We start from the raw sequence: 26,182 nt of genomic DNA, 5'->3' as shown, positions 1-26,182 counted from the left end.
GTTTTTATTTGTTTACAAATCAAGTTTCCCACTTTTTTTATTAAACGTTTTAGAATATTTTAGGAATTGGCAATTTCGACAAATTTTAACGCAAAAAACGGTAACTACCGTTAAAGTATTTTTTGGCAGTTTTACCAGATGCTACCATAAAACTTTAATTCCTGACAGCTTTGAAAAGTTAAGCCTCTCGTCTGCTCAGGTGTTCATTTGAATACCTTACTGGCAATATTATACTCACAAAATAGAAAAAGGTACCTAGGTATGTAAAAAAGCATTCGTATTTATATTTCTAAATTAAAATAAATTTATTGGTTTACCTATATCGCACTGCATTTACTTATTAAATTAGTATCTAATTATTTTCACGCTAATGAAAGCTGTGATTGTGCATTATGAATATTCGGTCTTGACCTCAAGTGCATGACTGTAGCGAAACTTATTAACGGTTATTACCCTGTCACTTTTCAGTTCATTATGTCAATTTTTGAAAATTAAATGTTTGCGCTATGATTTGGTTATTTTGAATTTGTTGAAAATGTTCTTTGATTTATTCGCTGCGAGAAAGCTTGATTGATAAATTTGTATTGAGAACAATAAATCACCGAAGACTGGGTTAAAAAGTTTTGTTTGAAAGTATTCTTTTATATTTTTGTTTGAGTCTGTTCTTGGAAAGGTAAAATTTCAATATCTTTTAAAGGAGAATGAACAGATGAGTAGGTGTTTAACTAATCTGATAGTGAATCTGATTGTTTTATTTTTCTGAAGATTTTAAAGGTCAAAACAATTAATTAAAAATTAAAATTAAGTATGTGTATTTGTTACGTAACAGAATTTTTATCTAATTATTAATTTTTAGGGGTATGTAATAGTACTTTTATTTTATTCTCGGTTTAGCCAAAGTATGTGGAACCAAGCGTTTCTTGCGTTACAAAAAAGTTATTCGTACATTAACAAGTTTGTAAAAAATGTGATCATTTAAAGAAGAATAAATTTTTTCGAATTCCCTTTTACTTTATTCATTTATTTTTAATGACATTATATACTACGGCATTTTTTTTTGTTTAAAGATTGTGCTTTCGAAATGACTTCTAATAATTCAATAATATTATTATTTAACGCTTAAACCAGTGTTTTTTTATAAATATTACAGTTGCGCTTCGAAGAAATAATTTTTAGAGCAGAAGCAGATATAATCTTTAACAACAAAGTCGTCGTAGTAGGAAGCTTTATTAACAATAAAATAAAATAAAATTTTGCGAAAATAAGAGGATTCTATGAAAATTTGTTCTTCAAAAATGACACGGACTTGATAACGCACTATTTAATTTTTTTTGTAAAATATTTTTCGAGGAAAAAAACGTTTAGGTTCATACTTTTACCCATAAGCTGTATACCTACCACTAGAGAATCTCAACTTTTTTTAATCAAATATTGTGAAAATTTTTATGATGTGTTTTTGGGGTAAACTGTTTAATTCCAAATGAGACATTCTTAACACAACTTAAAGGTAGTCTTGTCTTCTAAGTTTTTTGTTAAAAGAAGGGTTAACCTGAAAGAGCGTCATCAAAATAATAAATAATATTTCTAGTCGAGTATAAAGTATAAACTAATAGTTTAAATGATAGGGAATTAAAGACGTAACTATTTGGTACTTTGACTTTTTTTCAAATTTTTAAGGTACTGCTTAAAGACTACTTTTGGTAAAACCAATTTTGGTAAAGAATAGAAGTTCTTACCTGATCACCAAATACCACAATAAGATTTAAGATTTCCAATATTAAAATGTTATTTACCTACTGAAAAGCTATCAACATTTGCATAATTTTATTTTAGCAATTACGATTCTAAAAATTAAATCAATTTTACCATATAGAAAATACGCCAATAACTTTTAATTTTTTTCAAAAATTAATTTTTAATGTTTCACTAAAATTTGAAACAATATCAAAGTACCAAATGGTAGCGTAATTAATTCTCTATCGTTTAAAGCAGGTCCACAGATCATTTTAATTGCAATCAAATTTTAATTCAAGATTAAATTGACATTCTTAAATGCGTTTTAAGTTGTAACTTAATTCGAATTAGTTTAATCGGAATTAAATAATCTCGCTTTCTATAAATCGTACCTTAGACTACCTAGTTTATTTTTTTATTTAGTTTTTTTTGCTTTGGCCAAAAAACTTGGAACACCCTGTACAATCATGTTTATTAATTTTTCAAAAAACGGGAAAACTTCTTCTCGTCTTTTACATTTTTTTTAATTATTTATAAATGTTTGGTTGTGTTAACATATCTTGAAATATTTATTTTAAAAATGTTTTTTTTAGTCAAACCTATTTGCAAATTTTGTTTGAAATTAGATCTATCAGTTATGATCTGTGGACAAGCAAAATTTTTATGTAAATGTGGCCTAAAGTTACCTAATAAAATTTTCATAATTTTAGGCAAATTAAATTTCATATACTACAATACATACAATTACAATATACATATACATTACAAACAATATACTACAGTATATCGAGTATTAATAATTTTTAACAACACTAAATTACTATCACAATTTCTCCTAAACTACGTTTCTTATCAATCTTTTCGTGCAGGAATGCTTGATATCAGCTTTCCGGCCCCCTTCCCTCGCTGCGCCACTGGTTCTCCAATCACGTAGCCCCGACAAGGAAGACATCCCAATCTTAAGGAAACAGGTGCAACAAAGACGACAAGTGTAAACAACCAAAAAACCGTTGAAGAACTTTAATTCCATCCGAGCTCAAGTTTTGCGATGAAACCGCGAGATTTTCGATAAAAAAAGTGAAAAACCGTCTGTTCTAATTCCATTTTTCTTTTAATTGTCCACTTAATTGGACAGCAAGTCGGCATACAATACCATAACCCACAAGACCACCTGTTGGTTCATCGGCAAGATGCAAACGACTTGGAAGAAATTAGAAAACGAGAACGGCTTTCCTTTCTATTTCAAGTAAGTGAAAATTTCGGAAAAATCACTTTTCCAATTGGGTTTCTAGCGAAAGTACCAAACAAAAGCAGTGGGACCATCCGAAATTCATTGAACTCAAACACACAATAGACGATTGGAATTATGTAAAGTATTCCAAATATCGGGTCGGGCTCAAATTTCGAGCCTTACAAAAGGCCCTATTCATGGAGGAAGTGACCCTGAGTACCGTCATGGGCGTTTTTGCCAAACATAAACTTGGCATGAATGAAAGTTCGCTGTGTTTGGAAAGCTACGACTTGGAGGCGGTTTTATACGACATTTTTTTCGCTGCCAATAAACGAAACAACAGGAACATAGACGTAGATTTTGCCGTTGAGTTAATGCTAAACTTTCTTTACAATATTTACGACAAGTATGCGCGACTTTGCAACCACTAGTGGGGCTAACGGAGCAACTTTTTCAGGGAAAGACAAGCAAAAATCCAGGTTTCTTCAACAAAACTAGCTCTAGCACTATTAAGTGACTGCGAATTATCCGAACTGTATAATTTTATTTTTTCGCTATGTGCCGACCATAATAATTGCGTGACAAGACTCCGACTGCAGTCACTCTTAACTAAATTGGTTGAAATCATGGTTTTTATGCACGAGGATGTTAGTTTTGGCCAGCATTTAATCAATTCAACAATCGAGCACTGCTTTAGTAACGTAACCTTAGCCACTTCCTTTTTTGAAAAAATATTTAAAAAGTTTTTCGCAGTCTCCAGGCTTGGTTGGATTAAGTGAAAATAACTTTATAACATGGCTCGAGGCTCCGCCACAGCTATTTTCCTGGATTTCCATTCTTTTAAGGATAAAGTCGAGCGAAATGGTGGTACACAGTGTCAAATGTTCAACTTGCAAGACAAGTCCTTTGGTTGGCCTAATGTATCGTTGCATGAAATGTTCAAAGTACACACAATGCCAGAAATGTTTTCTAAGTGGGAAAGTAAATAATTCCCACAAATTGTCCCATTCCATGCATGAGTATTGCACGGCAGAGGTGGCGCCATCTTGTGACATTGTCATAGTTACTAATGGTGTTTTTTTAGGGGATTCACCGAGAATTTTCATTTCGATTCATTAAAAAATTGTGCGGTTTGATGCCGTGCTCTGTGAAATTGAATGAAACGGATCGGGGGATAGTGGAGACAAAAGCAATAAGTTCGGAAAAAGATTTTTTATTGAAACCAAGTGATGATTTTTATTCAAATATCGGGACCCTAAGTTCGCCTCACACGCAGTTACAGTTAATAATCAGACAGTTGGAGATACAAAATAGGGAATTGCACCGAATTCTAGTATTCGGGACTCACAACGAGAAAGAAATTCGGAAATATCTCGAGGAACACAAAGTTGAAGTGGCGACGCAAATCCACAAGTTGAAAATATTGAAAGTAAGTAATCGTAAAGTATTTATACTAGTTTTAAAAATTTATTAAAAAAAACAGTGCTTTCTTGGTGAAAATATTACGTGTTGGACAAGATCTAAGAGGGTTCTTAATTAATTTTGATTGATCTGAATTACTACACAAGGTGTTTATAATTTACTCGCAAACACCTGTTTATTTTTATATAATTCGATGGGGAATTAGAAAACGAATTTTTTTTTATATTACAACCTACGCAGATCCTAACACATCAGGAGTCATTTGCTAAAATCTTGTTCTTTCAATGACAAATAATAAAAGAATCAAAAATATTTTCCTGAAATGTGTCCTAGAGTATAAATAACGTCTACAAAATATCAAAGCAACTATTATTTCTTTAGGAATATTTACACGTGGCCCCTCCACAAAAAACCGTCCATGAGTCGACCCCAATGGTGGGAGTCGTCAAATACCCCAAAAGAGACTTGGAGTCTGCTCTGAGTCCAATAATCCAGTCGAGTCAGACCCTATTTGTTGAAAACCCGACTGAGATGACTCAAGACTCGCTCCCTTACTCGGTTAATGACATAAGCACGTGGATTAAGGACCAGCCCACGAGTTCAAAGGGCGAAGGTCAAGTGCTTGGGTCCAAATCGCCGGTCAGGGAGTTGCATAATGATCTCGATGACGCTTTAGCCAAATTGCAGCAGATTTTGGCGAATAATTTCACGCTAGATGGTAAGTGTGTGTAAGACGCGGACCGCAGACTAAACACTCTGTTGTAGAATCGTTGGGTGCTATCGATAATAATCATTTGAAACATGCGGTGTCCGAAGTTGAGGGCATGCTGACGTCGTTTATTGATAATGTTGAGAGTAGTAGAGCGAGTTCCGTCCAATAAGAAGATACAGACTGAAGTGGCAATTTTTTGACCAAATATATAGTGTTTTGCAATATTTTTAATAATACGATGAGTAAAAATAAATATTTTATTTAATTGTCCTGTAAGTACATTATTTGAACGACCATTATTGAATTATTTTAAAGCCGTTTTTAAAACAGACCCGGCGTTTCAGTACCGCTTTTTGGTAACTTGGCAATTTAGCTCGTCGGTCTGCGCTCTCGAAAAGTATAAAATTAAACATTACATAACATTAATAAAATATCATCATATAAAATATATTGGTAATTTGATAAAATTGTTATTACAAAAATATAACCGGGCCAAAAGCCATTGCATTATTGCACTTTTTAATTAAATAAGTTTAGTAACAATTATTCCGGCAAGTGTTAGCTTAATTTCTCTTCGACGAATTGATCAGATATTTGCAACAGTGCGTGAGTAGGTGCTTCTCCCCCGAGGTGTCCAGCGCGGACATCATCTCCCTGGTGTAGATGTCCAGCCCATACTGCCCCTCCTCGGGGAAACTAATACTAAAAGTGACTATATCGTCAGACACGTTGTGTGAGACAAACTTGGAGAGGCGCTTCTCCTCGACGCCGTTTTTGTGCAAAGTGGCCATGAAATCGGTCAGCTGGCGCGACATCCGGAACTGGAGCTCCAGCTCCCGGCCGGCGAAGATCAGCGCGTCCTGGTGCGTGATGGGCACGAGGCCGAACAGTCTTGTGGCTTTCGTGGGGCCCCACTCGCCGCTGGCGCAGTCGGGCAGGGGCACCATCACCGTCTGCAGGTCCTCGCAGCAAATCTTGAACTTGCACACGCTCTTGAACTTCATGGGCTCGCCGGTGAGGTACTCCTTGGGGGTGACGGCGTTGGCGAAAATGTCGAGCAGGAAGGCCCCACTGCAGGGGGCGTGCACCCGGAAGGCCACCATGTTGCCCACCACGCTCTGTAAAACGCCCCAATTTCACCAACACTACAAAAACAAAATCCCTACTCGGTCGTACCTGCATTACGAACCGTTTCAGTGAAACCCCGTCAAAACTGTCACTATCACTATCGTAGAATTTCAAATTGTAGTGGAAAATGAGACTGCCCTGCATGTGGGCCGGCATTGCGATCCTCACAGTCGCGGCCCCTGAAAACAGTTATTAGGGTTTTTGGTTGGTTTGGGTTGGTGGTACCTGTTGAATCCGTGTACATCACAGCTTTCGTATTCGGGTCAGAAAAGTACAAGCCGTACCGGAAAAATAGAGACCTGACGAAAGGCAATTCCTCGAATTCTTGCAACGTGATTGGGTTTTTGAGCAATTGCCACTCTTGTTGCAACGGGAAGAATTCGTAAATGAATTCTTTAGGGTCAGTCAGGAAGTAATGGTCGTCATATTCGTACCTAAAACCGAGTTAGTAGAAAATTGAGCCCTAATAATTAAATGATTGGTTGAATACATTTTAGCAAGGAAAATAAATGCAAGTCAGCTAATGAATGCTTATAAAAAAAACAAAAACAAATTGAAGAAGTACATTAATTTTGTAACTTATGACCTACTTTAAAGCATTTGATATTTAACGTATCGCAAAATATAAAATCAGGAATAATATATGGCAACTAATTGTTGAGACAAAAAAAAGTATAATCTAATTTGTAATATCTTTTTTGAATTCTGGCATTTTATTGCTCCTAATATGTTCTATTTTATTTTTTTAAATCTTTCAATGACCACTGAGGAAGATTTCTAAGATAACTCTTCATTTTGTGCCAAAAAGACACAATGGTTTTTAAATCAGGGCTATTTGCTGACTGAATACCGCCACAATTTTTATTTTAATCTGCTCTATAATCTTTTGTAATAACAATAATAAATTACCAAATCATTATTTCAAAAGTTTTACTGTGTGACAAGAAGCATAATTATTTTATATAAAAATACCTTCGGGTAACAAAAAGCCCAGTTCAAAAACCCGACACGTTTATTTTAAAGACAACACGTTTGAACCACAAAGTGATCAGGTTTTTAAACTGTGATTTTGTTAGTTGTTCCCACGCCAAGAAAATGCAACAAGAAGTAATACCTTCGGGAAATAATTTTTCAATCGCTGGTAATATTTTTCCATCTATGAACTCAAATCCAGACCCTTTGCAAACAGACATACTTATACCACTTGTTCCTTGGCAAATTTAACCGAACTTTTGAGACAGTCTTTGTGAAAGATCTCTTGCATGGACAGCGACTTTTTCAATTTTTAATAGGTGCAAAAACAACTAACGTTTTTTTTCTTTAAGGATGTTCATCACTGGCGGTTGAATTTTTGTTCGATTTTGCGTATTATTAAAAATGTTAATTTATTCAAAAAATTGCAAATTTTTTAAGTTTTTTAATTAATTCTTTAATTACTGGCTTTCTCTGTTGATTTAGTTCTACACACCGGCCGATTTGTTAAATAAAAACAAATCTCATTTGAGAAAATTTTTATTTTCGGTTGATATTGTTGAAGTTTGTAAAAAAAAGATCATTTTATTCAGAAATGTGTTTATTTGGCAATGGTTATTATCGCAACATGTTTTTTTAAAGAATTGTTTAAGTATATTTTGTTAAATATTACATATAGGTAAATACCAGATATCGCAATAATAAAGATTCTTTTTATCTTAATCGATGCAGAAAGTTGTAAAAGATGATCGAAGTTTAGTTTTTCAGTTTATTTTATTCGACATAACTTATTTTTCAATGAGATTCGCTCTTACGTTAGGTATTTTATTTCATAATATTCTTATATAAAAAAATCATCTTATATCAAAAAATGTTTGTCGACACCGGAAATCTTAAAAGAAGTTCTAAGTTTGTATTTTTAGTAGTGTTTAATTAATTATAAAACATAGTTTCTTCGACCTATTTTTTAACAAGGACTAATGCCCTTAATAAAAAATTGCTCAATTTATTCAAAAATAACAAATTATCTGTTGTTTCTTTCTATCTTGTTTAATTTAGAGAATTTTGGAAAGATGTAATTTCATTGAATTATGCTAGAAATCTTGTATACCATTTACAATACGTGCTCTGCACCCATTACCAAATTTCTATGGGTGTTTACGCCCCGATGCACCCATGTAGTCGGCAGCCGTGTTTCTTGGTTATTTCTGATTAGGTACTCGTTTTCGAGAATTTCAGAATCCCCAACGCATACATCAAATAAAGATTCATCGCTAAATATGATGTTTACCCAGACCCTGTATGTCCACTGCCACTAACTTTTATAACCCAAAGAGTTCTCTGTTTTTTTTTGAGTAACAGTGAGTACCATGTTTTTTTTTGTCTACCTAAAATTATTATTTTGAAAAGTAGCAATTTGTTATTTATTTTAAGCACAATTTGAATATGTTTCCGCAGTCCTTAGAGAAGCGATTTCTCTTAAGGTGCTTCTGTGGCAACTTTTACAAATTTTTACTAGCACCATTTCGGTCCAACTCGTGATTTTCCAGGTCTTTTTTCTTTAATAACTATCGTACCTTGCTCTCCATATACTTGAATAATCTGTGGCCATATTCAGTTTTACGGCAACTTGTGCCATATAATTTCCTCCAGAGTGAGTACTCCAAAGAAAAGTGTATTCAGAGAATTGCATAGGTTTGAATCCATGCAAATTACGAGTATGAATAAAGTGTTCTTGCAATAAAATCAGTTCAATAATTGAAAATAAAACGAGATTTCGACCAAACATTTAGTTGTAGAGCTCGTACTACCTGAATCGTAGCTTTACCTTAAACTATCCGATTTGGTTTTATTTCCAGCTTTGGGTGCCTCTTTCGCATTGACTAAATGTCGGGCCCCCCAGTTGCACTGTACAAACCGCCAAGCCCCCGCCACATAAACCGCGTTCCAGGAATTTCGGAACCTATTATCCTCGAACCTGACTCCAGGTTGGTACCCGGCCGATTTAGAGTACCCCTTGATGACTACACAATGTAAACCTGCATAACTATTCGAATAATTAACACAAACACTGTTTTTTAATTCCAACTTACCTGCACAGTCTTTTAAACAAGACATGGTAGCTCTCGGTACCATTTTTGATCCCCCGCAATAGCCCCATAGGAGTGTCCCCTCTTAAATTATCATCAAACGACATTGTGTTTAAATTTTTCACGGTGATCCATCTGAATATTGTTCGCGCTTTTTCGATATCCGAGCCACACCTACCGACCAACTGTCTGACTAAGTCGGTAAAGGTTTTTTGGTCTTCTTGGGCGACAGAAATCGCGATTTGGTCAACGTTGGAGAACTCGACCGGATCGTTGTAGACTTGGTACTTGCTGAGGGCAGGTGGGGCAGGAGCTGGGGCATGACTGGGGTACGGCTGGACTTGCTCCTCGACGTAGCCGTCGTTACTGTCTAGGTAGAGGGACTCAGCTTGCATGTATTCACTACGTTTTTCGTTGATGAGTTCGAGCATTTCGTGACTTTGCTTCTCGACGAGGGCTGCCGTTGCCGCTCTGGAAAGAGTTTAATCAATACGGGGTTGCCATGGGGTGGATGATTTAATTTATTTTTTAATTTAATTCAACACTATATGTGGGGACTTTCAAAAAACAATTTGTCCAAATGGTTCCAAGTCCCAAATAAATAATTAAATCTAGAAGTATTTTCTTCATGTGGTTTTTAAATCATGTTATTGGCATTGTTCTTGAAAGACCTAAAGATAGGAGGTATATGAGACATATCTAATGTAATATTCATCTCAAATCTATTTTTTTAAGTTTTATGCGGTACAATATGTTTTAGGACCAGAAGTTAAATGAAGAAATATTATCTTTTATCTCAATGGTATTAAGGGTCAATCGCTTTATACCTAGTGCTTTGAGTAAAATGTGGACATATTACAAAAATTGAAGAACGACGAAAGGAGGCAATAAAATTCAAAGTCAATCCCACAAGTTTAATTGCAGATTTACCTAGAGGTGGCAAAGAACTTTCTAGACAATCGTCTCGTCATCAGTGCCTGATAATTGATGTAAAAATGAATTTAAAAATAAAAATTACAATACAGAAAAAACGAGGAAACTTACCAAAAAAAAGTTAAAAAGGCAAGTCTTATGCGCTTGAACTCGTGCTATTGATTTTGAATTTTATTTTCCCCTTTCGTCATTCATATGAAAATCCCTGTTGGAGTACCTAAATGATTCCATCAAATTTAGAATTTAGAAAGAATTTACCAGAAATGGAGTAAGAAATTACGCTCATGTCGCTTGTACTACGTTACTCCAACAGTTAATTTATCACTCAATTCATTAATTGTTATTTTTAACGACAAAATACTTAAGTATCGTATACATTCTTCCTTTTTTTTCAACCTTTTTTCTAGGAAAACTCAGATTCAATGTGTCTATTTGCCACCCTATATCCAATTTTTTAAGTAATACCCTTTATAGTCTTAATAACTGTAAAAGTAAGTGTACTTTTCTTTTTCTAATATAGCAAAAAGAAAAAAAAATAAGTTGAGATCTCAAAACATAACGATTTAATTCTGATTTTCAGCGGCTTTTTTATACGTGAGGAGAGAAAGTCGCCGAACGATGGTCTGTTTAGTATAAATTAAGAGTCTGTCGGCAGTCGTTTAGCCAATGACATTTTGCATTGACAAATAAATGTTTTTTTTTAAGATTCAACGATATGAAGGTAAATCACTTATTTCCAGAAAACCAGATTCCGTTTATTCATTATCTTCGTCTTTATAATTATTATACTTAATATTAAAATCGTAAAAATATGCAGAAAAATTGTAATAAGGAAAACTTTATTTTTTATGCATAACTATTTTTATAATAAATACCTCGCCTGCGTACTTTTTCACATTTTTTCATGTAGTTACTATTTTAATTCCACATCAATTTTGTTTTGTAAACTTGTTCTAAATAATTTTATATGCATTTAAAAGACTGCAGCGGAAAAACATAATATTTATATAGGTTGAAAAATCGTTGAGAATTTTTTTCACCAATAAACTTTGCCAACAGAGAATCGAATTTTCGGCTTTAGAGATTATTTGTCGCATCTCTCTACTACTATGATATAATTGAATGTTTGCCTTTATGTCTGCACCTAATAGTAAACTCATGAAATTTACATTCAGATTTCTGAAGTTATTCTGAGAGGAAATAATTAAAGCACAGTTGATCATACATAGGACCTCAATAAACTTTTCAAAACTCGTCTTTTACGTTCAATAACTTGATAAAAATAATAAAGAATTTGTAATTACAAAATTATTGTAACAGAAAAGTAACTGTAATTGTATTAAATGACTTAAAAAATGCAAATTACAATAATTATACTTGATAAGATTATGACCAGTTGTAATTATTATAATTTATTTAATAAATGAGTGAAGTGGCAATTTCCCTAAAAAATTTCAGCTATTAAAAATTATGAAGAAAAGTCATCCGAATATTTTAATTGTGATTAACCGCAACTATTTAGGAGCATTGCATTAACCGTTACTTTTACTCCAACACACATTTTATTTTTTCCAGAATCTTGCTATGAAACTTGATTTACCAAGAAATTGTATATTTTCCCAAGTCCTACAGACTGCAGGCCGGTACCTGCTAACTGGGTAGTAAAGGATAGCTACTTTAAAGAACAGATAATACACTGTTCCCATTAAAATTTCAAAAGTTTTTATAAAATAGCTTTTAAACTACGTATTTGACAAAAATTAAATTAATAATTTTTATGGATTGCCGAAATCAAACTGTTGTAATCTATTGTCTTTAAAAGTTGAATTAATAAATTTTTAAACAAAACTTTATTAAAAAATGAATTTTTGTAATTTATGTGACAAGTGACTTAAGAAATGTAGATGCTTTCAAGAAGTGAAAACCCCATTCACAAATTTTGTGAGTTTTCTTTTATAAACTTTTACACTGCTGTAAATCTTCGAATCTTGAAACTGGCCTCTAAAAATCATCGGCCAACGTTTTAACTATTCACATTTTTTCTTAATATTGCATAATGCACATAATTGATAAGCAGTAAGTACCTATTATACTTCAACTTTAGTTTAAAAAAATGTAGTTAAAGAATAAAAGTCAAGGTAATTATTTAAATCATAATTTGAAAGTTCTTTGAATTAATTTTTGATATTTCTAAAATTGAAGACTTATTTTCAATCTCACTATACCAACAACTCTGTCAGAGTGATTTTTTAAGACACTCCTTGGAGAAGATTAGTGAAGGTTATTCCTACTCCCGCTTTGTGTGCGTCTATACAATGCAGCAGTTGTATAACATTTCTCAAAATAAGTCATCATGCTTTTTTCCTGGCACTAATAACACACTCGCACCAGCAATTCGTGTCAAGAGCAAACCAATAATTAAATTCATTAATAAAATAAATCCGTGCGAAAGTGCCAAACAATTGTTCCCTCTGCCGTACCGTTCATGTTCTAGCATTTTCCTCGTCAGAGACTCCTTCTTCTTGTCCCTCCTCAGCGTCATGTTCTTCTCCAAGTCCTCCTTCTCTTGTTGGTGCCTGAGTGTGAGGACATTCTGGTCGTCCCGTTTCCGTTTCATTTGCATTTCCCTTTCAAATCGGTTCGTTAGCCTCTCCAATTCTTTCTCCCATTCGTCCTAAAACTTTCTAATTAGACTAGGTACAGTTGGGTCAAGGCCACCACTTACCCGGAATTCGTCCCTAATCCGCCGTTCCTCTTCTTCCCTTTGCCGGGCGAATTTTCTGTACAAATCGTCTTCTTCTTTCCGGTGTTTCATTTCTAAGCGTTTTTGCTCATCGCGGTCCTGAAATGTATTTAGTTTATTCCCACCATCAAGTACTCAAGGTTAATTATTAATAATTACTAGGTGTTTTATGGGAAAGATAAGCTGGACATTATTGTTCAATTGAACTTTTCGCAAAAATCAAATACTGTTATTACTACGAATCCATGAACAGTTAGAATATTTTTCCGAATATTTCAATCTGAAATGAAATTCTTGAATTGGACGCCGCAAAGTAACTCACGGGTGCGATTTTTATTATAAACAGTTAAATGGTAAGTCTTGTACGGAATGCTCAACGTTGCGTGTTAAGTCAATTTATACACTCTTTATATTATTGTATGAGAATTTTTTTCGAAGCGGATGTGTTTAAGGATAACTGAATACTACATAAATCGTGCTCGAGTGTGATGCTTATAATTATTATTAATCGTAAATATTCGCTGGAAACTGGAATTTATTCAAGAAATTACTCGGTTTAGTAAAAGTGGAATTCGATAAAAAATGATCGGAATTATTGGAAAGTAAAAAAATGGTCCCGAGGGGAATGAGTAAAATTTTGCCTGTGTTGACAACATGCTTTGATGTTTTACTACTAAAAACAACTATCATCAACAATCAAGTTCAGGCGAAAAATTATTCGCGTTGATTATGTAGCGTAGAATCATTAAAAAAGACAACGCTTGTTATAAATCAGTGCTTAATGAGTTACTGTTACATTATATGGCGATTTTTTGACCGTCTTTGTGATTTATTATTATTCACATTAACCGTAATAAAGGCGAAATAGCAAAACTTTTTTTAAGATTACAAAAAATTTGAGTAGAATTTGACTGTTGCAAATTGAGAGTTTTATAATTTTTAGTATTTCTTGGAAACTTCAGGAATTTCCATAAGCACTGTTGAAAATGTTTAACAAGAAATGTAATTTGCGTTTACAAAAATGTATCGCTTTTATAAAGCAATCATAAGAATAAGAATTGATATGCTCTATTGATCTGCGGTTTACTCATCATTTTCGTTTTTGTTCATTTGTTCCTAGGTATCATTTATTTTAGATTTTGTAAGTAGATGTCTGACTTTGCCGAGGTCTGTGCTAAGTGGCTAAGATTAAATCATTTCCATTTTCAGTGGATTGTTAGATTAGGATTTTTCTAAAATAAATTCTGTTGTTGACGCTTTTTGTATTTTGTAAAAAAAACACTAACCTTCTAACAGTTATCCCTACATTATGTGTTTTTATTTTCCACTTTAAATTACAAAAAACAGTTTGTCTACTCTTTTCGAATCCGGAAGCCGCCCAGCCGCTTAGAAAGCCTCCAATGAACTAGAAAATAGAAAACTGAACTTTTAGGTCCAGCTGGCACTTTCCGGATTTCACTTGTACGCACAGAAAGAAATCGCTTCTTTGAAACCTGCCAGGAAACATCGATCAAATATTTACCATGCAAGTGACGAGCGATTTTTTCGTGTTAAATAAAATATTTTCGCAGCTTTTTGCTACTAACCTTTCACCGTATTTTCCAATCACGCTCGTTTATTTTGCCCGTAATTATTACAATTTCTCCGGTTAATTGTGACGAGACATCAAAATAATAAATAGGTGGAAGTGAACGATGTTTTGCGAGCAACTTTAACGGTTTTTGCCGCCATAATTGAATGAAATGATCGTGGAATGATCACGAGTTGCGGTTCTTGTGGTAATTGCGATTTTGGGCACCGAAATCGGCAGTTAACATTTACTCATTTGCTTTGCAAGACACCGGCAAAAAAGGCAATTTTATTAAGCAACTACCAAACAGAGAGAGACACGTGCAACCTAACAAATATAACAAGCATCGATAAAAATATATTACCAAGTTAGGCGCTTGATGGTTCAGCTGGACATGTATCAATTAAATTTTATTTTTTGCCACATTTATTGACAAGCGTTTAAATCCTATCATAAATATTAGTCATAAATAACGTGGCCAGTATAACTATTATGTTAGTTGTTGGACAAGAGAGCTTTAGGCGATTTGATTAGTAATAATTCCCCCGGTTGGCCATTGTTTAAAAAATAAGTAGCAGCATGTCTTTATTTAGCTTTCTGTTGGTTTTTAAAGGCTTTCCGTCTCGCCGGTGATTCAGCGTTCAGGAAACACTTCAATTAATTAATTACCATCCACATAATCCTAATTAAACATCACAAAATCCAGTTACACGGCATTAATCGTCCCGATACATATGCAAAAATGGTAATAGTTACGGTAAGGTAGCCTTCCGGAAGTGCAGTGCTATTATTATGAATGTTCTGGTTTAAAAATTTAGTAAATTCCATTTTAACGGTATCCAGCTAATTGCAGTGCAATGTTTCTCATGGCTGGAATCATCGAAAATGGCAAATTGTGGCGGTCACAAGTAAGAAATAAATTTTTTTCACGGCGCGTTCAGTCTAGCGTTACGCGCGATGATCGTGATGAAATTCCTAGCTTTATGTAAAATGACGCAAGGAATTTATTTGTGATTATTGTGTCAATAGAATTTGTTTGTTTTGTAACAGAGTATAAATCTGTGACTGCGCAAAAGTGCCAAGTTAATAGGTTCCAAAAATGGGCATGTAAATGGATTGCGAATTGGAAAATGGAGAAAAGATTGGAAAAGAAAGCTGGGCGAGGATTGTACAACACCTGACGACTCGCAGGTCTATTATGCAAAACAATTAGAAGGCTGTAAATATTTGCCGTTGCTATTTCGTGTCATTAATACTTTTCGGTGTTTGCTCACGAGCAGACGATCTGACCTCCTGAACCGCTGATGGGGCACTCAAATTTGGTCAAACGCCCACTCTTCTAGTAAATCTCCCGTTGAAGGGTGGGCGCTTTCGCGCAAAATTTTCATAAGCCTCGTGAGAGAATGCAGTGCCGGCCTTCCGACCTACGTTTACGCATTTACAAATGAGCCATCGGTTCCAGTTCTCGACAGCCTCGAAGCCCCCGACTTGGTATTATGCAATTTGAGCACACCTACGGCTGACGACCCGGCGACTGCCCGATTTGGAAACGTGAGTGTTATGACGTAGAAGGACGTCATCGACGCGCTCCAGGAAGGATTTGGCACGGGGGCCAAGTCTGGACCCATAGATGGGAGGAATTTTAAATTTTGCTGTGGTGTTTAAAATGTGGCATTTCCGTGTGCCTCCATTATTTTTCTGACAGGTTCTCATGACATAAACAGACAATTAACCCACTTGGGCTCATTCTGATCGTGAAACTTAACAGTTCGTATTGTGATGCAATAATTAAATTGACCTTATCGTCTACTTTTTTCCTCATTCTTGCCGCATTGTAGTACAATTCTCACAGTAAATTAGCCGAGAAGTGGAGATTTAAAGTCACCTGAAGTAGGTGAAAAGTACCAAAAATACAGATAAATTACTTGAAAAGCCCTTTTTTATTCAAATTTTTTTTATATTTGTCACACATTGTATTATTTGAAAATTTAAAAATTTCTTTATTGTAACAAAACAGTTTCTATTACAATTTTTACTTCTGGATAATCTTGTCATTATCAACCATGCCTGAAGAAAAACCAGGAATATCGAAACTAATACAAATAGGGCCGGTTTATAGAAGCATCATTAATTTAATTCGCAATTAAATGAGTGATTAACTGATCAGATCATGTGACCAAATTGGAGCAATTTGGTTGGTCCATTCGCGTTATTAACTGTTAAAAACGAATTAAATTTTAACAAAGCTTTCTATAAACCGGCCCCTAGTATATCAAAAATGAGATTCTGATAAGGTCAAGAAATAAAAACTTCATTTGCGAATAATAAGTAATAATAATAAGCGATTATAAAATGTGAAAACCCAAAAAAAGAAATAACATAATTTTCTTCTGAAATTCAGATATTATTAGTAAGTTGGATTTTGGATATTTTGTAGACGTTCAAGCAAATATTTTTTTTTATTATACAAAAAAGTATGTCACAATAATATCTTTTTAATTTCTTGGTATATTTTTTGTGCTCATTAGGATACCCTTTTAGCTTCTTATATTTTCCTATTTTTTTTAATTGGTTTAGGGTTTAGGGATGTTAAAAAATAAAAACAAAAAAAATCAGTTTTACACCTTTAATATTAAAAATAAATAAAAAATACAAACAGTGCTTTATTGATAACATTATGATTAGGTACGTGTTAAACAAAGTCTAACAGACTTAGGGGCGGTTTATATAAAGCTTTGTTAAAATTTAATCAGTTGTTAAAAGTTAACAACGCGAATGGACCAATCAGGTTTGTTCAATTTGATCACGTGATCAGTTAATAACGCATTTAATTGCAGATTAATTTAAAGGCGCTTTTATTAATTAGATTTAATTGATCTGAATTATTACAGAATGTTCACAATTTACTTCCTAACATTTTAAATTTTGGAGCTTTTTATTTTGGTAATTTTAAATGAAAATCTCGGTTTATTTTTATATCATTTGATGTGAAATTAGAAAACGAACATTTTTTCTTATTACAACCCTAATGTATATTTAAATACATTTAAAGTTATGTGCTGAAAACTCGTTTTGTCAACTATTTTAAAAAATAGGAATCGAAGATGGTTCCAGCATTGTTTATTTTTATGTCAATAATAATAATTGATGCGGAATTAAATAACAGATTTTTATAACACATTGTAACACATTCGAAGTTATTTGCTAAAAACTCTGTCGTTCTGTCAACGACAAATAAAAATTAAAAGTTGAACGTGGTTCAAGTTTTTGATAAATAATGTGTAAGGATTTGCAATAAAGTGTGATAATAAAGAACGTTCCTTTTTTAATTCCGTATCAAACAACATAAGAATAAACATGGTTAGCTATTTTTGACTTTTATTCATTAAATTTTTCACTGAAATAATTAACAAACCAAGATTTAAGCGAATAATTCAGAATGTGTTAGGATTTACGTTAGGGTTGTAATAAGAAAAAATGTTCGTTTTCTAATTTCGCATCGAATGTTTTAATTAAAGCAGGGGTTTCTATTTGATATAAGCAAATAAAAAGCTCTAAATTATAAAAAATTTGAAAGTAAACTATAAACACCCTGTAGTAATTCAGATCAAACAAACTTAATTAATAAGTTAAATTTTGTGCAATACATATCTAGTTATAATATTATCAAGGAAACACTACTAGTATTTTTTATTAATTATAAAAAAGGTGTAAAACAATTTTTTTGGTTTTTATTTTTTAACAGTAATTCCTGAACCGATTTAATTTTTTTTTAGAATGTGTAAGAAGCTAAATGAGCACAAAAAATAATGGCATCTCATTACAAAATTATTATTACGTCATATTTTTTGGGACATTCTGTTTAATGTCCGAGAGTAGAAATAACATCTACAAAATATCGAAAGTCCAAATTTAATAAAAACTGAGATACAGAAGCGCAAAAATACGAAGCATTTGTTTAAACAATTCACTTCGAAGGAAGTGATTATGGGTGAGTAAGAGGCTCGTTAAAATAATGAACCAATCTTAATTGAAACCCGACTGAGCCATACTTCTATGTAGAACAACACGCGATCTGCTAATTAATTCGAGAAAAATAATTCAGCTTTGATTTACCGCCATAATTTCAAGATTACTGTTTTTATTTGTCTTAGTCACTAAATCTCTTTTTTTTCTCCTCCAAATGGCTCGATTTGAAAACAGACATCTCTATCAAAATCGCATTAACTTTCCTTTTGTTTTCTTGCCGGCCATGTGCATGTATACCCTATTTTTAAACCATCTCTTAGTTTCGGTAACTCAGCTACTGAGCGCCCAAACTACTTTCCATCTAAATTCGTCAAAAAATCTGGCTATAGAAAGTGACATTAGTGTCGTGTTATTAATCAGTGTGCAAATTTCTTTCGTGTGGGAGTCGCACGATTAATAAAAGTGATTTTCTTCGTCGCCGTTCACCGTAAATCCGATGTCGCTGCTTCTTTATGCCGATTATACGCCTGTCGGTAGATTAATTCTTGTCAAAGTATTGATTTCTCTGAAAGGAGTTTTGCCCCCAGGGATGGTAATTAAATAGTTAGCGTTATTGAAAATAGCTGAATAATTAGGATAATTTCAAGTAATTACGCGCAATTAATTATTTATTACAAAAAACATTTTCTAGAATGGGGATTTGTTCCAGCGAACCACAAGCTAGATAATTGTTCAGTTTTCTTCATATTACAAGAAGTTTCATTAAAATTGTAAATCAGAACTAAGTGTTATTTTATTTATTTTTCCGATAATAAAGCTGACACATTTACGAGTCGATTAATGAGTTTATTTAGAAATTTTAAACAGATGAAAATAACAGGATTACAATAAACCAACAATTTGCATGAAATTTTAGAGTGGAGTAAAAACTGCTCAACCTACACCGTTGTGGGCAAGATGTCAACATTGGAATTATTTCGCTCATAACTATTATCGACACTGTTTCGTCGATAATAAGCACTTTATCTTAATTTATAATCTAACACAGATAATAATAAGAGAAATTATACGAAAAGTGGCCCACTTTTGTCTCATTTACACAACCTGAAGAAATACTCAGAATCAAATGCTTTTTATTTTATGAAAAATGAAAGTCACTTGGTGATTAATTTGGACGAATATTAATTATTCCACATAATAAATCAGTAAAAGTGGGTCAGTTTTGCCTGCTTCATAATCATAAATTTGAAAAAAGTCATGTTTGACCAAACACTAAACCAGAAAAAACTTTTATTAAGAATTACTACTTGGATTTGTTTCTAATGCCAGCAGTTAATAATAAAAATTGTAAATCAATGACCCAATTTTTGTACCAGTGCGGCGCCATGCCCATTATGGACCCCAGCGGGGTTCCCAAGGTCTTGCACATTTTGACACTCACCAAATAGCAGTCAATGGGCTTCTCCCTGTTCATCCTGTAGGACTTTTGCAGCTCCGTCTGTTTGAGCGCATGGGCGATATGGAGCGCACTGGCGTCGAACCTGCCATACTGGTACCCGGGTGAATCCCCGTGGTTATTGTGATAATTCGTGGGGCTGTACTGGCGATCGCTGCCGTACCCCGGCGGCGAGGCCTGCTGGTGATAGCCCCCATTGAGATGGGTGCGGACGTGGAGGACTGCAAAGAAAAACCTTACGTAATTCAATGCTAATTCGGCGTTTGTGCAATCGTGGAAAGCGAATCGATCCATTTTATGCAAGAATTTTATCGAAAGTCTTACGACACGGCCCATGTGGGAAAAAGAAAATCGCACGTGAAAGCGCATCAGGGCCTAATTACACCACGAAAATATAATAATTGATGTGTTTCGTGATGTGTGGAGAGAGTTTGATAGGCTTTTTTCTGGTGTGATTTATGGGTTTTAGGATAATTGACGTGTTGTTGGCGCTACTGGCATGGTTTGATGAAAATTTTTCACGTTTGTTTATGGGCGCGAGGAGCGACAACGGCTGGTAAAGGATAAGTTATGGCTTTTCTGGTAATTGTGTCATTGTTAGATTTGTCGATATGGAGTGCTTAACATACTTTTTCTGTATTGTAAAGTCACGAAGAAGAGAATGAATGAAACTCTGCGGTTAACAGGCTGTAATGAATGGGTGATTAGCATAAAAGTGGATTGTTGTGGGGACTTTCAGCAGTAAGTTTGCATTTTTTGTGTTCATACAAGCAGTAAATATTTCAAATCTTCTTGCCTGTACAAGTATAATTTATTTCAAAGTACCTACCCATATTATGCGTGCATGCTCCATAACTTTTTTCTATGCAAGCTATCAGTTTAATTTTTTGTCAACGGCATATTCCAAAAATATTTTAATTTGTAGACAGAGTGTTCCAAAATGTAATACCCAACTAAGTTTTGTTTTTTTAATGAAAACCCCAATTGTTTGATACATTTTTGAAATTGTGACAAAATTGTCGATATAACACACCCGGTTTCTTAGACTTATCTGTCACAGTATTTGACTTATTTTAATTTATGAGTGAAAATAGCGTCGTGCATACACCCCCAGAAAAATGTATAACTTCAGAACCATCCAAGATAACGTAACTAACTTTTTTCCGTTTGATTCCTTAAGCTTAGGCGCAGCTTTTTCAATAAAAGTCGATATTCCACCACCTACTATGATTTTCTAAAAATGACAAATTAAAATGGCAATAACTCGATTTTTTCAAACACAACACCCTATATTTTATTGCACCATTGCATGGCATTTTTTATGAGCTTTTTGCCGATATAAGGTTTGTGGGGTCTAATTTCTAAAATTTGTAAAATTTTTGCGATATAAAAAATATTGATGTTTTTTTTCGAAAAAAAAAAAAGAATCGAGTAGGCTGTTGTAACACTTAACACTTGCATATCATTCTGAAAAGAGTATCTTTTAACAAATTGTGAAATTCTAATAGAAATAGCGGTGCATCACAAAGGAAACAATTTTAGTAGTCTTTATAAAACTAGAGGACAGAAAACAATCTAAAAGTTTACAGAAAAACTATTTATAAAAAATGCATAAATAGGTCACCATCGTGTTCTACACAAGCTGCTATTGTTCTGATAAATGGGGTCCAACCTCTTGCAAGTAAGCAACAGAAATACGGAAGACTTCCATTTTGTGTGGAACACGTTGACATATTTGAACATTTTTTATAAGTAGCCTTTTCTCAAAAGGTTTACCCTTTTACATTGTTTCCTATCAAGCATACTTTCCTGTTTTTATAAAGACTAAATTTTACCACAACATCCTACTCGATTTTTTTCCCCAAAAAAAAAACATCAAAATTTCCTATTTTGCAAAAATCTTGCAAATTTTACAAATTAGACCCCATAGACATTATTGCCATTTGTAGTTTGTCATATTCAGAAAATCGTAGTATTAGACCCTAGAACATCGACTCCGAGTTCGCTTTCATTACAAAAAATGGGCTAAGGTTTAAGGAATCGACTGAAAAAATGTTTTTTAAATGATTATTTTAAGTTATACATTTTTTGTGGGTCTTTGCACGACGCTATTTTCACACATAAATTGACATAACTCAAAAACTATGACAGATAAGTGTATAAAACCAGGTAGATAATTTAGTCACGACTTCAAAAATGTAACAAAAATTTGGGGTTTTCTTTAAAAAAAAAACAGAACTTAGTTGGGTAATTTATTTTAGAACATTCTGTATACAGATTAAAAAATAGAATGGGCCTTATTGTAAGACTTATTGTTTAAAAAAAATCAAACACACACCCCTGGGTCACCCTGTATGCTATTATTGTTATTTGTAAAAAAGTCATAAGGTGTACGTTGACAATGATCTTAACTGGGAATAATTTCTTGATTAAAGGATAGAGCAAAGTCCTGTTCAAAAGAATTTAAGTCAAAAGATTATTTTACAAAAATGTCGTTCAAAAGCCTGAACCTTGGCGTCCGCTCGTGAGCCAGAAAATGTCAGTTAAATATTTTTTGCTTTTTAACGTTTTGATGCGACTTTATTTTTATTAGATTTTGTCAACACTTGTTATTCGAGCTCAATTATCGTTCACCTGGACTGATCTAAGATACGACACTCATGGTTCAAGGCCCCACACAGTCTGCTCAGTGACATTTGTTTGTCAACAAGACACTATTTTCAACAAAATCGAAAGTGTTAACATTCAGGTCAATTGGGCAAGTTTTAAAATCGCAGTGATTCTTTTTTCGAATCATTCTCCTTTCAAATCAGAGAGGAGGCAGGTATTTACTTTCAACATATTTTATACACAGCTGTTTGCAAATTAAATATTGCCCGATTTTCGTTCACATTTTTTTTCCCAAAAAAATTAGCGCTCGGCCAAAAGTGGTAAAAATAATTATTTTTCGGTGCCATTTCTGTTGAAACCGTTTTGTGGGCTTTTAGCGAGTCAGACAGACCACCTCCTTCTATGGTAAAGAGCAACCACAATATGGGTTAAATTTTCAAAGTGTTGGCGCGCCTTCTGTGTCAAGGACGGCATTGAATAATACAGTATGTAGGAATGAAATTCTTTGATCTTTGAGTCCTGATGGTGGTGATAATGAACCAGTTTGTTTTGTACGCAATTAAAAAATTGTGGAGGTTTGACTTTGTAATCGTATTAGGGAAAAGTTGTCAAATGTCGCACGTGTAAAACGACATTGACATTGGACATTGTTATTTCAACAATGTCATTTTATACGAGGAAGTGACACAATGCCACTTGATTGTGCAAAGCACTCTTATCACTGAAGGAACTGGTTGTTTTATTATCCAGGGACGTAAAAACGATATTTCATTAATTTTATTGCTTCGTGACGGTTTTCTAAATATAATTTTTGTTTTTATGGGATCACTTTCCAACGACGGCGTGAAATTTGATAAATAATTCTTCAGTAGCACACGAAATTTCAGATAAAAAAAGACCATTGTAGAAAATTTTAAAAGAGAATATTTAACCAAAATTTTAGTAAGAATAAATAAGTCCACATAACGTACAAGATTCTGATAATAAAATTTTCTCTTTTCTACTTCTGCCACAATAATTACAATATTGAGACAGCCATCGTCAGAGCGGTCAAGGTCGTTTAATAGTTGCTTTGTTCATCTCGGTGCTGGACATATTCTTTTAGCTTTATCTAAAATTTTATCAATTTTATCTCCAAGTAAAAAATTTTTTTGTTTGCACTATTAAACAATTTAAACAAACTTAGTCGTGCGCTTGGATTCTTTCGAGTCTAAAAAGTTAAGTCTACTTCGAGGTGTACTTATTCTGCTAAAGCAAGCATTTAATGCATAACTAATAAATGAGTGAACTTTCTAAATCAATATAATGCAATTATATCTTAATTAAAATTTATTATCCCCTGTTCTTATTCATTATACAAGCTTATAATAAGCAATTTGAATTATTTCTTTATACATTGCCGATAATCTATTTTGAAACGAATTTAGTGATTCTTTCCCGCACGAACTGTCATAAATTAACCAGTTTCAGTACTTTAAAATCCGGAAGTGTTTAGTGTCAACGAAACTACATAACAGTTCTTAATCTGCATAGAGCTTTCCTCATTCTTTCGTCATCTCTCCGTCCTCACAATTCCAGATATTCCGGCCAACGAAATAAAAACCAAACAGGAAAATGAGTCTTAACCCAGTTTGTATTGAAGCTCGCTACATATCACCTGACCAGAACGATTTATATTCCAGCAACAAAAGAGATATCAAACGCATTGTCCATTGAATTGCAAATAGCAGTCCTAGTTTTCGACTTCCCTAAGAAATCCTTCTCCGGCCTTGAACTATAATAAATAGACTCACTTTCCGGTTCGTAGACGCCCCTGCCCGGCCCCCGGATCTGCTCGTTGACGAAATTGGTGGACTTGGGGACGTTGAGCGCCGACCGGATGCCGACGGAGGAGCCGTCCAGGTGGCCGGGCCCGATTTTGGGCACGTGGCTGTTGCAGTAGACCTCCTTGTCCTCCTGCCGGTGCTGGTTGTTGTAGTAGGTCTTGAGCGTCAACTTGGTGCCACAAACCGCGCACTTGAAGCAGCCACTGTGGAAGAACGTGAAGTCCTTTAAAGGTCCCACTCGGTCCACTTGGTACACGGTCTCGTTGCACCGCAGACAGGTGCTCTCGTAGAAATTCGGCCGATACATGGCCTTATAGTTGTGCAACATCGCACTGGAAATGGAGACTTCGACGCTCGCACAGGACGGGAACGCACTCGATCACTCGGATTTTTCCGCGCAGGAATCACTCACCGGAGCCATGTTGCAGCGAAACTGACTTCCCCGCGCCTTCCGTTCACCTGCTAGAGACGTGCGAAGAGCGGACGACGCGATGGGGGGCTGCCGAAGAGCCCGAAGAGGGGCGATGCGAGAGGATCCTGACGAGGTTGGAGTACGCCTCCAGGTGTACCCGCAGCCCACATACCACTGCCATTCCTTGCACACCTAGCTTACATCACGCGGTCACCTGTTTACTAAATATGCGCTGTTTCAGGGGAAGAAGAAATGGGGGCGCCAAAAAACGGCTCTCCAGCTGGAGATGAGCAATTTTGCACATTGAAATTAACAAAACTTGCTCATTTATTGCTTAAACACATTTATGCATTTATGGATATTTATAAACACTCGTAAACCTGTTCATTAATACGAATTAATTAAAAAAATTGATTTCCTTTTCTGATTTCAAGTCAAAAATTGCTGAACAAAAATTGATATTTTTTCTTTAGATTGAGGGTTGAAAATTCATAGCGATAATTAGGTACATTTATTTCCTAATAATAAAACATTTATTTAGTAGTAGGTATTTATATCTGGCTTTGCTTCGTATAGGTATGTAGTGTATGGCTCATTTAAAAAATTGTCGTGAAAAAAAGTATGTCTGAACATCTCAAGCGTCATAATAATTAAACGATGATTCACTCTTACGTTTTCTCCTAAATAACAATGAGGTTACTTTTTGGTCACACCATGTAACAATTTAATAACTGTGTGAGAAAATTACTAACAAACTTTCCACTTGAAACTGTTGAGATATATTATTTTAAATAGATGGGCGCCCACATATTTTAATCCTTTAGATAAATAGGTAATACAAGTGTTTGAATTTAATTTTGTTGCATTTTAAAAATACAGTTAAACATGATTTGGGAACCAGAAAACAAAGAAGTTTTAAAGTTTTTGTAACTATTAGTTGTTTCAAAACTATGGAAATTCCAACGTCGCATTTTTTCTCAAAATTGTTGTTGAAAATTATTTATACATTAAAAAAAATTAATAGCTAAATGTAATTTATAGTTTCAATGAGAAATCTAATCATTAATAAATATGTACTACTTTTCCATTTGTATTTCAATTGTATTCTTGATGATCATTTGTAAATATAATTATTTTTGTTTTCTGAAATTAAACTGATACATTCTGGACTACAATTAAAAAAAAGTGTAGTACCTAATAGATCGAATTTGAATTTAGTATCTATTTAATATTAAGAAACTACATCTTTTCCAATTGTAGATGAGACTGTATCAGATTAATTTTAGAAATTATTGTATGTATCCATTTCAGATTACTCAATATTATTTCAGAAAAGATAAATTGTATTACAAATTATTTTCTGAAATACAGTTG

The 26,182-nt window shown here is 34.0% G+C and overlaps 2 protein-coding genes and 1 long non-coding RNA gene across 3 annotated transcripts; 2 read left to right on the top strand and 1 right to left on the bottom strand.

Annotated features, from left to right (window-relative positions):
- The first annotated feature begins 32 nt into the window (after window positions 1-32).
- On the top strand, window positions 33-5,365 carry LOC103313621 (dystrophin). The gene is made up of 8 exons (XM_008197362.3): window positions 33-259; window positions 2,604-2,980; window positions 3,027-3,371; window positions 3,423-3,666; window positions 3,719-4,000; window positions 4,050-4,394; window positions 4,769-5,105; window positions 5,153-5,365. The coding sequence occupies exons 2-8, from the start codon at window positions 2,925-2,927 to the stop codon at window positions 5,266-5,268; spliced, it is 1,725 nt and encodes a 574-aa protein (XP_008195584.2). The 5' UTR covers window positions 33-259; window positions 2,604-2,924; the 3' UTR covers window positions 5,269-5,365.
- Window positions 5,343-24,962, bottom strand: Hil (Hillarin). The gene is made up of 9 exons (XM_008197361.3): window positions 24,364-24,962; window positions 19,946-20,181; window positions 12,948-13,064; window positions 12,703-12,896; window positions 9,293-9,760; window positions 9,028-9,246; window positions 6,453-6,661; window positions 6,276-6,406; window positions 5,343-6,217 (listed from the first exon to the last, which is right to left on the bottom strand). The coding sequence occupies exons 1-9, from the start codon at window positions 24,722-24,724 to the stop codon at window positions 5,663-5,665; spliced, it is 2,490 nt and encodes an 829-aa protein (XP_008195583.2). The 5' UTR covers window positions 24,725-24,962; the 3' UTR covers window positions 5,343-5,662.
- On the top strand, window positions 22,498-24,370 carry LOC135265728 (uncharacterized). The gene is made up of 3 exons (XR_010333542.1): window positions 22,498-22,784; window positions 24,149-24,199; window positions 24,253-24,370. It is a non-coding gene; the product is annotated as an uncharacterized LOC135265728 (long non-coding RNA).
- Window positions 24,963-26,182: the final 1,220 nt, after the last annotated feature.

This window comes from Tribolium castaneum, chromosome 3, assembly GCF_031307605.1.
Source record: "Tribolium castaneum strain GA2 chromosome 3, icTriCast1.1, whole genome shotgun sequence".
NCBI classification, from domain to species: domain Eukaryota; kingdom Metazoa; phylum Arthropoda; class Insecta; order Coleoptera; family Tenebrionidae; genus Tribolium; species Tribolium castaneum.
The sequence above is the reverse complement of the archived record's forward strand: the minus strand, read 5'-3'. Positions and strand labels throughout refer to the sequence as shown.